The 15209-nt window shown below is 43.9% G+C and overlaps 1 protein-coding gene across 1 annotated transcript in view; it reads right to left on the bottom strand.

Annotated features, from left to right (window-relative positions):
- LOC144142547 (venom metalloproteinase antarease-like TtrivMP_A) overlaps positions 1–15209 on the bottom strand; it is a 43232-nt gene that overhangs the window by 12354 nt on the left and 15669 nt on the right. Inside the window, exons 5-8 of the mRNA XM_077674132.1 lie at positions 13943–14029; positions 3665–3795; positions 1530–1601; positions 340–464 (exon numbers count right to left, since the gene is read on the bottom strand). Coding sequence (XP_077530258.1) covers positions 340–464; positions 1530–1601; positions 3665–3795; positions 13943–14029 — 415 coding nt within the window. The remainder of the gene's footprint in view (positions 1–339; positions 465–1529; positions 1602–3664; positions 3796–13942; positions 14030–15209) is intronic.

Genomic DNA, 15209 nt, shown 5'->3' with positions numbered 1-15209 from the left:
TTGTGTTACCTGGGTGTTGACATTCAAGTGTTGACATTCATACCTGGGTGTTGACAGGCTCAGTCATGATTCCTGGTGGTGGCTATCATCTGTGCTGGCCAAAATAGCTATCAGGCTGATTCTGAGCCTAAAATACTAAACCAATATTTCGACATTTCAGCGGCCAATTTATGTAGAATCTCTAATATTTAGTTGCAAAAGATGTTTAGCTAATGAGATGTATTTAGCTGGCGCAATAGTTTTTAATTAATCACCAAAAGACTAAGGCCACGCAGTTCTTTCATCACGGTAGTCTTCTCTTACAGGTGCAGCTTTTGTTCTGAATAAGCATTTACTCACCTCGTAACGAAGTAAACAACGTCAGGATTTCCTGCAATGTTTCCTAGGTAATAATAGGTCGACAATTGTTGCAGAGTCACCTCCGCGTGAATAGTTCCGTGCACCTTTGTAACAAACTGGTCCGTCTAAAAGCACAGAACCAATAAGCAACGACGGTTTGAGCAGGAATAAAGTACATTTTAAATATATTTAAATCAGTTCATCGGCCTCGTCGATTCCTGGCATTAGCTTCGAGCAGCGTTATGAAGATCACATTTCTGCATTCAAACTGCCACGTTTTTTTGAAAACCTTCACCAATATCCTTGCTCTCGGAGTGTTGCTCCAAGGTTGAAATGTAAGGCCACTACCCCTTTCTATTACCGAGGCATAGATTAACCTGCTTGAAAATATTCTTCTCTTGGGGTGGAGAAGCTTAATCATTATAAAAACTAGTAGCCTAGAACAGTAGCTTAGTGTTATGGTTGTAAAGGCGGGTATATGTGAGCTCGAAGAAATCAGATCTTATACCATAATAGCACAAACAAAAGCAATGGTTTATTGGTCATCCACGCTTTTCACGTACCAAAATTAAAGCGTATTGAGATATGAAGCTTTCCTATGGTGTCCACAGCTGCCACGTACCTAATTCATCTAATGGTTAAACACAAGGTGCGTATAAAAAATTGTTTTTGCAATTAAAAACATCGTTACCAGTGAATAGGTTGTGGTTGGCAACGCTCATACTAGAGCTAATTGATTCTGCCTCTTGGCAAATTGCACTTCGCCATTATGAAAGCAGATGATTGTGTAAGCATGCCAAACGTGACCCTCAAATATAGCATGGTCAATATGCACACACACGAGCAGAAAAGCTCAGAAGAGAGGCATGGAGTTGGGATGGGTTGGCGTCTTCCAGTAATCATATGCATATAATTTAGATTCACCATGCCAGATTTCAATCAATTCAAGAATTCAATCAGTTGTTAGTCCGCCCATCACCCTGTGCGTGCGTGCATGTGTGTGCGCGCGCGTGTGTACGTGCGTGCGTGTTGCCCCTTTTTGTGCACTTCTTAAAGCTTCGCGATTTACCAATAGGTTGTGGTTGCTCTCTCTCTGTTTTTTTTTTTCTTTTAACTAAGCAAACGCTTTTGCGTTTTGCCTGTCAGTGCGCAATTTATTGGCTTGACACGTTTACTTGTTGCTTACTCACCAAGCTTCTTGTAATTCCGACAAGCTTAAACCTTATTTGAGGGCTGACCATGTCAAGGTACCTCATATTTACCTGCAACAAAGTTCAAGCGACATAGACCAAAGCGCCTTAAACACAATCAAACGAAAGGCATACTTCCAACTGTTAAATAATTTGTGCCAGACAACACCCGGTTCTTTTTTAATGGGAACGAGTAAAACGTAGGACAAGTGAGGACACCTGCAGTGCAAGTCAAGGTTTCGGAAGGGTGACAAATAATAAACTCACTGAGAGCTAGATTTACCCAGTGTTATGTCATTTCCTGTACCGCCCGAAAAGTAATGCGTTCATACCGCAAAAAGCAGGCTGCATTATTCACCCTCCGGGGAGCCTTAATAGCTAAGGAGAGGTAATGTCGCTGAGCCCGGCAACGACAGCTATATTTCGACAGCGGCAACGCAAAAACTCCTGAGTGCTGATATTTCTAAGCGCGTTAAAAATGCCCAGGTAATTTAAATTATTCCGGAGTCCCCCACTAGAGCATGCCCTAAAGCCCAAGTGTGGCTTGGGCACGCTAAAATTTTTAAAAACATGTTCTTTAAAAATTACATCGAAAGTTCAATTTACCGTCATCGCCGTTGAGTGCAATGCCCATACAAACAGCAGTGCTGTTCATTGGACTCATCTAACACACGCTTTCGATAACTGTCACAGGCCTGAATACCAATATGTGGTTGTCCGCCCTTAAATTAGAGTAACAAAAGCTCCCTTATGATGAACGCATGACCAATATTTTGGAACAAAAGGTGGGTACGATTCAGAGTCTTGATTTTGATACCATAAAACTTGTGTGGTCATCTCTTAATTATGTAATTCTAAAGAGCACAAGCGTCGCTGCATTTCTTAACCAAAGATTAGTATGTCAAAACAGGAACAAATTTTTTGGGGTCAGACAACCCGCTTTGTTTCGCGACGATCTTCTTACTTCCTCTAGTTACCACAAAAACTTTTCGTCCTAGACTCACGGGCAAAATATTACCGGACGTGTTCCTGCCGTTAAAATTATTTTCACTTTTCCCATCTCGTCCAAGCGTCGTTTATGCTTGAATACATTATGACAGACGTTAGCCGAACTCACTTGAGTGAGTTCAGAGACCGAGCGCAAGAAAGTATTTAAAAGCACCACCACACCCTTCAACCTTTCAATCGGAAGGCATCAAATGACGGGGTAAGTCGAATATATGATGGGTCTACAACACGGATTTCGAAGTTTCCGACCACCCAAAAATCAAAATTAAGTCCGCACAAAGCTGCGTATATTTGAGTCTGTGTAGAAATCGAACCCACAGCCTCCGGAATGCTACACGAGCACTCATCACCAATGCCGAAACAGCGCGATTCGTCTAGTTGACTAAAGGTGGACCAAGTCAATGTGGCGTGGCCTTCGTTCTAAAAACGCCCGTTGAAAATATATACCTACATTTTCGCTAGATCTGTTTTTTTTCTTCGCGGCGCTAACGGGGGTATACATAGGTCTTACGTTAGGCCTGGAGTTACTGTTTAAGCCCTCAGGTCATCAGTTTGCACCCGCAGTTCTGTGCAATGAGTTTGACGTTGACTAGCATGTCGCAAGGCTCAATATTACAGCTACTTAACTGTGATATACACAATGACATACTAAAAGCGATTGGCCAAGTCTCGTGGTCATAGGAACAGAGGGTAAAATACTAAAAGAGCAGACAATGATGATGATTATGAGTTGACATATGACTTCACAGGCGCCAAGCGACTCCTGCCGTTACAACGCTGCCGCACCTAGAGGCACAGCAGTCAAGAGAGATCCAGGACGCTGTGATGGCTTAAACAGTACGCTCATATCAGTTGGACAAATCGACCCTAACGCTTTCGGATATACTACATAATAAAGAGTGCTTAGGTGACCTCGCATTTTTTTTTCTTTGATGTGCGCTACCTTCGCAACGAACGCAAAGAGTTATCTTTGCAATCCGAACTTGTGTAAGTAATATTTACGAAGCTGACGATATTAAGTCACTCAAATGGTGAAAACGAACGTTTCCTTTTTCTGCACTCTTGGTTACCGTGTGCATGTACTCCTAAAAATGACGTATGAAACAAACAAGATATAAAACACTTACGGCGTTGACCATCACGGCCAAATAGGCAATCAATTCTGCATTTGTTGCAAAGTGTGCCTGATGCTGCTGGCAAGAAACCACATGAAGCTCCACTACGAACAAGTTTGCGTTTGAAGTACGCGTCGGAGGTTCTACGAGAAAGATGCGTTATACACCAAGTAAATACATGGTTTTGGTAACATTTTTCTTATCCAACGCAGAGACATGATGCACATTATAGGCATAGCTGGCGAAAATTCCCGCCACCTCTTTTTGGGCAATGTAGAAAAGTAGCACACACTCCCAGGAGACTGCCGACGAATGCCTATCCCCACAGCAACATCCCACATGTTATCAACCCGACTCAATATTCATCCCTTTGCAATTTCTGTCCCATGTCTGGCACCTTTTACCACCAAGTGGAGAGGTGCCAACAAACTTATAATCTACCCCCATCCACTACCATCTTATAAGCGGTGGATGACTCATCTGGGTGACCCGAGCTTTCAATCTCAGCAAACCTCTGTGAAAAGCGCCTCGACGACAAGACACAGTCTGGGCACCGTAGATTAGGCATTCTGTCCACCGGGCGAGTCGCTATGACCAGCCCTCATACTCATGAAAAACATTTACTCCATATGACTCTCTCTCACGCACACAGAAATGTTAAGAGCGGAGCTGCCCTAAGGCTGGCCCGCACAAACGTCTCTGCTGGCATCGTGTCACACTCTCAGGAGCAGGTTGCTATGCAAAAACTGGTTCGCAGACCCACCCACATACGGCGCAACTGCCTAACAGGGGCGGGCTGGCAAACGTCCTTTCCCGCCATGGATGCCGCTGACTAGAACGTCAACGTGCGCTCGCCCGAGAACGTCAGCGTCGCCGGCGCGCAAACTAGACGGTGCGTGCGAAGTAATGGGCAGCGAAGCGACAGCGATGGGGAGCTAACCTTGAGTTACGAAAGAAAGCAGCCGAAGCCACACAACTGTGAATGCGTGCACATCCCGACCTACGGAAGGAAGCAGCGAAGGCCCAGAGACAGCGAACCGAAGCCCATTTCGAGCCACGGACGCAAGTGACAGAAGCTAAGCCACAGCGCGAACAAGCCATAACCTCGAAATTCTAAAGAAAGGAGCCATCGCCAAACACAATCTTGGTAAACAAAACCCACAGATCTCAGCTTTAGCAGATTTCGCACTGAGTAGAGCTGGTTTTAGTTTTTTATCTAGGTATGATGAGTACACATTTTTCAGTTATTCACAATAACGAACTAAGAGTAAGTCTGTGTTTCTCTGAAAGGACATACGTTGTTCGGTTAAAACGATGAATTCTTGCCGAGCATGTGCGTGTCAGGAAATATAATCATCTATTTTAACGTGAAAGTATTTGAGGCTACTCATTCCTCATTTCGTGACGATGCCCAAACAGCGCGCGAGCTACACTCAACTTTGATTTGCCGGCTTCTGGGGCACAGATTACTCAAAAGAACGGTAGCAGAAGGGTGTGGCGACTACGTTTCGCTAATTGGGTGCCAGTATGCGTGACCACTTTTTTATACGGACTTCCAACTTGCAGCTCTAGTTCTTTATGCTTTCGACTGGCGTGGCGCCTTGTATTGGCAGTGCTGGGACCGTTGGGTAGTTAATAGCTCATCGAACTCTCCGTGTTGTTGTTGCTGAACCCGCTTCTTCTAGAAAGCAGTGAAATTGTTACGAGCTCACTACTAATTCTTGGGTTACCCGTCAGTAGTCACCGGTGGTTACCACTGGTATGGGTGGATCTTTTGTGCAAGTAGTGTGTGCTTACTATGCTCTCGTTTGGTCATTATCTTCCTGTTTGGCATACAAAACGGAATAGCACGAATTCAGCACTGAATTTAGAGGCAACGCGGACAAGCTATTGGAAACCAACCTACAGTAGTGGCCTTACAGCAAAAAACAGTTCGCACTGTTAGGTAGCATTGATCTCAGTTATTGTTTCCTGCAGTGCAAGTAATCATGGCACACAGGAAGTAGCAAATTTACATAATTATTTCACGTGTAAACTACCCTGCTTAAACAGCGTTAAGGGCAGAAATCAGCTGAGGGTGTTGAAGGTATACGAATTCAAATAAAGTAGAACAACCACGTGCAAACGACGAAATAAGAGCACTTCAGTATAGCCAGGGCATCAACATTCATGGGAGGAGGGTACGGTTTTTTTTTAACTATTTTACTCTAAGTCTCTTATCATACTTGGCTCCTTGGGAACACATCTCCCTTTTTTCAAGCAAAGCTTTCTACCTCTACCAGCCAACGGTTCCTTCGTGGCGTGCGCGACAAGAAACTCCCAATGCGGCTGGGTAGTAGGAGGGCAGTTTTAACTCACGAAGCACAGCGTAGACGGCGCGGCGAACGGTTACCCAGCCGTCTTGCGTCGGCGGGACGGCTTCGTTGTCTGCTTTAGCGACGGTTGTTTTGGGCCTGTTTAAGCGCAGCTTCGCGTTCACTGCGCGCTTTCTTCGCACGGATTGATTAACTTGTTCGACAGCACCTCCTACGTAACCCGGAACTGAAATTTGCACAAGGGGAGGTCAAAAGTCACAGGGAGGCGTATGCCATTATCCCAGTAGCTCCCAATTGGCCCAAGAAAGAATTCCTAAAGTCTGCAACAAGGCAGACAACAAAAATTGCACTTGTCAAACCTTCCTCCCGTGAAGGTAATTGAGGAAATTATGAAGACCATTGACCCCGCTAACATAGGCCATAAGGATGTCTATATCAGGCCGTCATGAGAAGGGGTAGTCATCTCTTCCACTTGTAAAACAGAAATATACAGACTTAACGAAATTATCAAGACACATTAAAGCTTGAAAAAACAGTTCACGACAAAAGTCCCGAAGGCAAGGCTCCCAGAAATCAATATTGTCGGCATAGAAGAGGAAATCGAGACACACTCCATCCCACAACGTCTCATCAAGCAAGACCATCTCGACTGCTCGGAAGATGATCTCAAGGTCAAGGCATCGTGGGAAGAAAAACATGGCAAGACAGTCAAGCCGCAAATCAAGAAAAAATCATATAATTCCCTGCTGGGTAAAACTCATCTGAACATTACGTGGACACGGTGTCGTTTTTTTCGATAACACATTCCTCCCACACTGCAATAATTCTTCAGTCTACAGCCACGTGGAGAAATACGGCAGTTCATCAGACTCAAAGTGTCCTAGGTGCTCCGACGACCACAACTACGAAGTCTTCACCAGGCCTCCCTCCTGCTCGGTGTCAAGAAGGACAACTACAACAGCGGCGGGGACATTGACACGCGCCATGCATTATCCTCCCCCGACTGCCCGACTTATTTCCGGCGCGTCGTGGAGGAGACTGAACGCATCTTCTTGGGAATGTGTGAGTACGCTCATAGTATGGAATTTTCGAACTGCCATACAAGAGTTTCTGTCTGTACATATATGTACGTGCTATTGCTGCAGTGACTACAGCTTCGAACTCTGAACGATTGAAAAGGACAGAGCGGAAGAACCACAAAACGCGAGATATGTCGGGAAAGTGGCATTTGGGGCTCTTGTCGGGGAAGTGCCGACTGCAGTATTAGAGGCAACTTGACAAAGTCCCTCTCGTTACGACTCTTATGGAAAGCGTTAAATCTTATTATGACATTGACAGTTCTTCCAAAGCATTTACCGGTTGTCGTAAACTGGCTTTGAGGCATATAAATGCCAGGAGCATGAAAAACAAGCTAGATGACATTACTATCTTCTTTGAAACAATTAGGCCTGAACTTCATCTGGGGTGTTTTTCGGAAACTTGCTTGACTAAAAATTATGCGATTCCATTCTTCAACGACTACTGATCGAAACCCCTTTTCAGACAGGCTAGGAGAGGGGGGGGGTGGAGTCGCAATTTACCTTAAAACATCCATAGCGTATACGATCATTGAAAACTTTTCTAATAAAGATGTTGAGTGCTTAACAATTTGTTTGGGAAGAACCGCAGCGTCAGTGGTCTGTAGACCTCCAAATGGTGACAGGCAAAACATTAGTATTTTTCTTGAATGACTGATTCACTTTGGTAGCAGTAATAAGTCTTGTATTATTATGGGGGATATCAATATAGACATGAGTTCAGCGGATAAGTGGTCTCTGGAACTAAAAAACGTATTGGCATGCCATGCATACACAAATCTTGCAGAACTACCGACTAGGGTATCTTCTGGAAGTGCTACCCTGCAAGATATCTGTCTTTCTAATATCAACATCGATGAGATTTAGGCTGGCGTGATTTCCATTAATCTTAGTGATCATTTACCAGTCTTTTGTTTTGCCAACATGAAAGTTACTGCAAGCGGCAATAGTTGTGAAAGGATTTCCCGGCGTTTGCTGCTGAGGGTGGCGTGGCCTTCGTCAGGCAACTGGTTTGCCTCTAGCCATGTCCCCCAAGGCAATGTTTTGCAATATTGTCTTGAATGAACTTGAACTTGAAGTTGAACTTAAGAATAACCAGTTGGGGACTGGAGCAGTTTACAGACCTTGTCAGAGTTTTCACTTGGAAGGAAGTTTTCGCTCAAAACGACTCACACAAAGCTTATGACCTATTTTTGCGGTACATACTAGCGTGCTACGACTTAGCGTTTCAACCAGTGGCACAACAAAGAAATTCCCCAAAAGGTGCGAAAGCCCAGGTCAACAACCTCTCAAACGAATTAAAAGGCAAAAGCTTAAAGTACAACTCATCTGTGCAAACCCGTGACCCTAACCTGCTTCTAGAATTCGAAAAATACTGAAACAAACTGCAGAGCAACGTGAAAAGTGCCAAGCTGAGATGCTATGAACGCCTCTTCGAGGATATACGTAACGATTCAAAAAAGATATGGGAAACAGTGAATGTGATAACGGGCCGCAAGAAGAGCACACAGTCGCATGTTGCTCGCTTGAAAGGTAAACGGGTAGTATCACCCGAAACGGCAATCGCAATGAACAGGCATTTCATCAAAGTAGTAGCTTACATTTCGGAGGTCGATGAAGATAAAAGTAGCGCTATACTGGAACAGCCACAACTTCCAAACTGATCTTTTTAAGTCCCAAAAACGCGACAGAGGCGCAAACTTTTATTCTTAAACTTAAAAACAACGTCCCATCTGGCATCGATGGTATTGCACCACTTCCTGTTAAACAAATCGCCCCTGAAATTAGTGAAGTTTTAGCTTTTATTATTACTTGGACATTGCCTAATGGAGTTTTACGACAAAAATTGAAAGTAGTGCGAGTTAGGCCAATTCACTAAGGTGGTGGTGATGATTAGTTGTCCAATTACAGGACAATCTCTGTGTTGACTCTCTTTTCAAAAATATTTGAAGATGTAGTACATAATAGACTAACAAACTTCTTTAACACACACAACGTTATTTCATCGTATCAGTACGGCTTTCAGAAAAATAAGTGAACTCAGCAAGCTCTACTTAATATTAAGGACATTATAATAGAAAATATAGAGAGAAAAAATTTACACTCGGGTTATTGGACCTACAAAAAGCATTTGACTCTATCAATCATGAAATATTGCTAAGAAAACTAAAAAAAATTAGGAATACGCAGAGTAGCCGCTGACGTTTTAAAGAGCTATTTAAGAATTAGGCAGCAATTTATTGAATTTAATGGTGTTTCATCGCAGTTATTGGAAAAAGAACAGGGTGTTCCGCAAGGATGAAAGCTGGGACCGTTGTTATTCTTACTATAAGTGAATCATATTCCAAGCATACCTTGTACACTCCAGATAGCCATGTACGCAGATGTAACGAACATTTTTTTTCTCCGGTAGCAATGTAAGAGAACTCTAGCATGAAGTAAACAGATATTTAGAAATCTTCTCAAAGTGGTTGCACGAAAATAACTTACAGCTAAACGCATCGAAGACTACCTATAATTTTAGACCACTTAATAAGAAAATAGATCAAGGCGTTAATACTGAATATTGGGGCAATGTGATCAGCCAAGTCAAAGAACAGAAGTTCTGAGGAGTATGGTTTCATAAAGAATTATCTTGGCATCCTCATATAGAACACTTAGGCAATGAAATTTCAAACAATATTGGCATCTCTACAGATTGAGAGGTTTAATACTGCTTTGGTTGAAAGCAGAGCTTTATAACACTCTTGTCTACTCTAGGCTTTGCTACGGAATATTAGCGTGGGGAACAACAAACAGAACAAATTACAAATAGCTGATCGTCTTACAAAGAAGTGTTCTATTTGCAAATTTTCACGAGCACTATGCCGACTTGAGGACGGGTCCACTATTTGTTCAGTACAGTATGCTTAAGGCTGACCAGATTTATTATATGAATCGTTTACAAGTTATACACGAAGAAAATCTCAATGAAAAAGTTAACGGCAATCGCAGTATATACTCTTTTAGATATGCCAAAATACATACACCGAAATTACGAACAAACTACGGCAGGTAGTCTTTTCTGTTTCAACGCACCGAGACACTCAACGAAGTTGGAGACCACACTGATTTCAAATGCAGTAGACGCATATTTAAAATACAGGCGAAAGAATACCTTTTAAATCAGAATATCTGCTTCAACGGCTAGAACAGTGGAGGTGTTTAGACTTGTTATGCGCAGGTTTTGTAGTTGTGTCTATCTTCAAAACGCAGTCATAGTTTTACCCTGATTGTGCACTGGAACTTTGTTTTACTTGCTTTTCTGTACTCTAAGGTACTTTACTGTACCTGTCCCATATTGTTGTTAATGTCTTGTGCTCTACATGTTGCTTGTATTTTATAACTCAAACATTGCAATTTCCAACCTGTTTGGTTTTGCTTCTTCATTGTACTGTACAAAAGGGGGCTGGGGCCTCTTTCAGGCATTGTAGCCTTTAGTCCCAGCCTGCCTCCTCGTACTTCTGAGGAAATGAATATTTAAAATCTTTGATATGGAGCTCAAGGTGAACAGTGATCATGTGTGTTGGATCTATTCCCCTCGATCCAAAAGAAAAGACTGCTTCCGTTCACGTCAGCACATACCAAGCTGGTAAAAAAATTCGTTTCTTGCCCCCCCCCCCCTTTGTTGCGCTCAGTCTTTTAGCTGTGGTTTTGTTTGTTTTTTGGTTGCTTATCTTCGTTCTGTGCCCTAGGTTATCGCACATCCGTAGATCGCAGTTTCCTTCATGATAGGTTTTTCACTCAAATAAAAAAAAACAGTTGCTAGTTTGCGCCCTGTGTGTCTAGTCGTCTTCTCTTGTGTCCTTGTTTTATGCCCAGTTTTCGTTTTCGTAATGTACCAACTAGCCCAAGTTTACATTCAACTCCTGCTAAGCAGTTTGCGACAGTGGCCTACCGACACAATTATACTTCATAAAGTGAGAGTTATAGAATGGTGTCAACTTTTAGGGCGTGATAAGGTTTTAATTTCAATTCTTCTGCGCTGTTGCTGACTTTCCAAATCTTGTCTTCGCGCCTCTCAAGTACAAGTCATACTTCACAGGATAAACATTCTTTAGGAAGTGTTTGAAATTTCAGTGTGGCAAACAAACTTGCAATGTCAAATATAAACAGCCCGCGCATATTTCTGGGAATATTTTGTTATTTATCCTGCCGAGCATAAACGTCCAGAAATGACGTTTTCCGGCTTTGAAGGGGCTGCTTCTTAATGTCTGGTTGCATTTAGAAAAAAGTTCAGCAAAAATGCAAAATTCTCAATGATGCTTAGAACTATCGAATACGGAGTATGTGACGCAGATTCTCAGGGCTGCTTAAATTATTCTTTTTTTTCTGTTTCACAAATTCTACCACCATCCTGACATCTGCTACCATCGCCGATACCAACACCACTCCCGCCGAAGAGGCAGCCATAGCTCTCACCGCCACCATAGCCACCACCGGCTATGTAGCCATTCTTCCTGACTCGCAGCAAGCTTGCTGGAACTTTCTGACCAATTGCATTTCACCTCCCGCCCTCAAGCTTCTTCGGACAATCAAGACCCTGTCTCACATCCAAACTGTGGGGACCCCAGGTCACGCCTCCCTCCCAGGGAATAAGACGCTACCTGCTATATCCAGTCTGGGCATTCCCATTAAAAGCAGGTGACTTGGCAGCACCCCCTTCAACATTCCTATTCCTAGTCCCTACAACGATATTGCTCGTATTCACTGGCGAGGCGAGCATGCAGGCAACCGTGTGAGTGCGCCGTCACTGGTTACGTCGGGCTCCGCGGGATGGCGGTACTTGTCCGTGCTAAGCACGTGACTTGGATGCACGTCAAAAACTGTACCTCACCGAACGCAAAGTATTGTTTCGAGTCCAATGTGAGTGCGATTAGCATCTTTGTTGACACGACCGTTGGGAATCGGGTTGAAACGGAGCAGACGACGCACGCCAGTGTTTTTTTCTTCGGCGTGCGGGCGCAGCGGCCCAAGCCACGCCATGTCCGTGGCGCATCGGCCGTGTTTGTGGTCGTTTCCAATGTTGCCAAGCGAAGAAATCGGCAGCTAAACTTTTCAACGAATACCACCTATACTTCACCACTACTGTCGGAGCCGCAGTGATTACCCAACCCCTCACCCCTCCCTGAACACTTGCGCCACCCGACTATGGCGCAGACTCCAATGCAAACATATTTTAACCCCCCTAACTTCATCAAATATCCCTCACTACCCACTTTAATGTAGTAGGTGTGTGATATCCCAATATCCCAGCCTGCCATATCCCAATACGACGTACCATCTTGTATGGGTATGCGCCGCCGACCACTTAAACCCACTTCCTTCCCCCACCACGGAGAAGTGCACCACTACTGTTCGAGCCGCAGCCATTACCCAACCCCTCACCACTCCCTGAACACTTGCGACTTCCGACTACAGCGCCGACTCCAGACGCGAACATATTTTAACCCCCTACCTTCATCACATTTCCCTTACTACGCACCTTTATGTAGTAAGTGTGTCGTATCCCAATATCTCAGCCTGCCGTATTCCAATACGACGTACCATCTCGTATGCGCCTCCACCCACCACTTACACCCCCTTCCTTCCCCCACCACGTAGCCGTGAACCACTACTGTCGGAGCCGCAAACATTATCCAACCCCTCACCCCATCCATGAACGCTTGCGACACACTACCATGGCTAAGACTCCAGACGCAAACATATTTTAACCCCCTACCTTCATCACACAGTCCTTACTACCCACTTTGATGGAGTAGGTGTGTGGTATCCCAATATCCCAGCCTGCCATATCCCAATACGACGTACCATCTCGTATGGGCATGCGCCGACCACTTAAACCCTCTTTCTTCCCCTACCACGGAGCAGTAGAAGCGCAGGCTGACCAGCTCAAAGCTCGAGACTCAGAATCACCTGATCTCCCAGGCTTGAGCAGCCGCGGTGCTTGCGGCTTTCTCAACTAAGAAGCTTCCTTCCCCCACCACGGAGAAGTGCACCACTACTGTTCGAGCCGCAGCCATTACCCAACCCCTCACCACTCCCTGAACACTTGCGACTTCCGACTACAGCGCCGACTCCAGACGCGAACATATTTTAACCCCCTACCTTCATCACATTTCCCTTACTATTTCATCACTTCATCACTTCCCTTACCTTTATTTTTTTTTTGTCGGCTCAATAGAGTGTACTCCTTCTCCCGTTCAGTCCTCTCTACAATAATCCACCAACCAGCTCACTCACCAAACTAGTCATCCACTTTAAATTGCGGTCCGCGTATTAGAAAGAACAATTTTTTTTCAAATATACTTGTTTGTACGAGTCGTAAAGGACTAGATCGACGCTCCTCATGACGTCGTCGCCACTCCTTGGCCATCAACACTTTAGGGTCAACTCTCAAGTTATTTTCACAATCAAAACTCACGACAATAAAAGGAATTTTCATTTATTAACCTACCCTTTATGCAAAAACCCCTCTAGGGTCCTTTAAGGAAATATAGCAATATGATGCGAGGATGCAGGTGTAGGATTTCAACATCCGTCGGCTGTTTTTTGCCTTTTTGTTCATCTTGTTCACGTTTATACTAAACTTTCTTGGTCATCTTCCTTTCAGTTAACTTACAACAGGCTGTCTGTGTGACCAAAATTACAGCAAAATGACCCTGTCTCATTTTAGCGCTATTTCTTGTCATTCAGTTAAAGCTCTTTCTCGGTTTGCTCCGCAAATGCGGAATCTGAATTCATTTCTTACGAAGATAACGTAATATGAACGGGATGTATTGAACTGAGATTTAAGTACAACATGTGAAGAAAAAGCCCTCGCAGGCTAATTGAAAGATACTTTTTGAAGATAACAGTACTTGTAGTCCACGTGGGAGGTCTCCAGCCATAGTATCCATAGTTTGGCACTTGGGGGTTCCATTTGGCTAAGCTTTGATGTCTGGAATCTTGAAGAAGGTGAGATTGGAGAAGAAAACAAACTGCATTAAAGCCCATTGTTTAACATACCCTCACTCACAATCTGCATTTGTCTCATACAAAATAAGTTACTCACAGCACTTCCTTTATCCAAAATAGGTCAGTAATTCATAGTACTGTACACTCGCAATAAACAGAACTTTAAGGGACCGAAAAAAATAGTTCCGTTTAACACGAGTTCCCTTTACTGAGATAGATGTGTGAAAGTGCAAGTTTATGTGCGTACGCACTCCTAATACCATTTCATGGAACTCTAAGCACTGGAAGGTGAATGTAGCTGATAGTTTTCAGACAGCAAGAAAAATACAAGAGGTTTAGGCACAGCATTCGCAAAGTCGATTTGGCAACAATGAGTAGCTGTGCACTACAAAATGCATCAATTGTTTTTGTTTCAGTCCTTGCAACTGCATCTTCATGGAGGCTGGCGGCCTTAACTTTGCGAGTGCTTAATAGCCACTGAATTTAACAGACGGAAACGCGGTGATGAAGCGCGAATAGCACCACGATGGCACGAACGAGGAGGCAGGAGCTGAAACCTGTAACATCGGGCGTCTTGAATCGAAACCGAACGACTGAAACAGGAACTGCGATGTTGCATTCGTTGCCCTAACACGGCAGGCCACTAACGAGACGAGGCTTACGGGGCCAACGAGGCTAAAAAAAGACATGGAGGAAGAAAAAAAACAAAAACGAAATGGCCGGGACCGTAAAAAGCTGATTCTCATGCCAATGGGTTTCACAAGAAGTTCCATTTCTTGTGCCGTTTACACGGTGACGCGGAAATTTTAGTTCCGGTTCCCGAGAGTTTTTTTTTTTACTTTATCTGAAGACGAAACCAACCAACTTACAGGGTACTGCTCCTGTTTAAGCGACAAATCCGTTCAAGCGATTTCCGTTTATCGAGATTGTACTGTATAGCCCAAAATCTACTCTTTCGCAACGGTGGCGTGCATTCTTGTCATACCTAGTGTCCAATATCCGCAACTTAATCGGGTCCACTTATTTAATGGGGTTCACAAAATTGTTGAAGTTCACGTTGTTCTTGTTTTTTTTCGTTTGCACTTATTCCAGACAATTCTTAAACAAGTGTTGTTTCGGGTTACAAGACTAAAGGCAAAAAAATGCGTGACGTTCGAACGCCGCGTGATA

Source organism: Haemaphysalis longicornis, unplaced genomic scaffold, assembly GCF_048455015.1.
Source record: "Haemaphysalis longicornis isolate Haplotype H1 unplaced genomic scaffold, Haemaphysalis longicornis Haplotype H1 scaffold_6, whole genome shotgun sequence".
In the NCBI taxonomy this organism is placed as follows: Eukaryota; Metazoa; Arthropoda; class Arachnida; order Ixodida; family Ixodidae; genus Haemaphysalis; species Haemaphysalis longicornis.
Note: the sequence above shows the minus strand (reverse complement) of the source record. Positions and strands in the feature narration are given on the sequence as shown.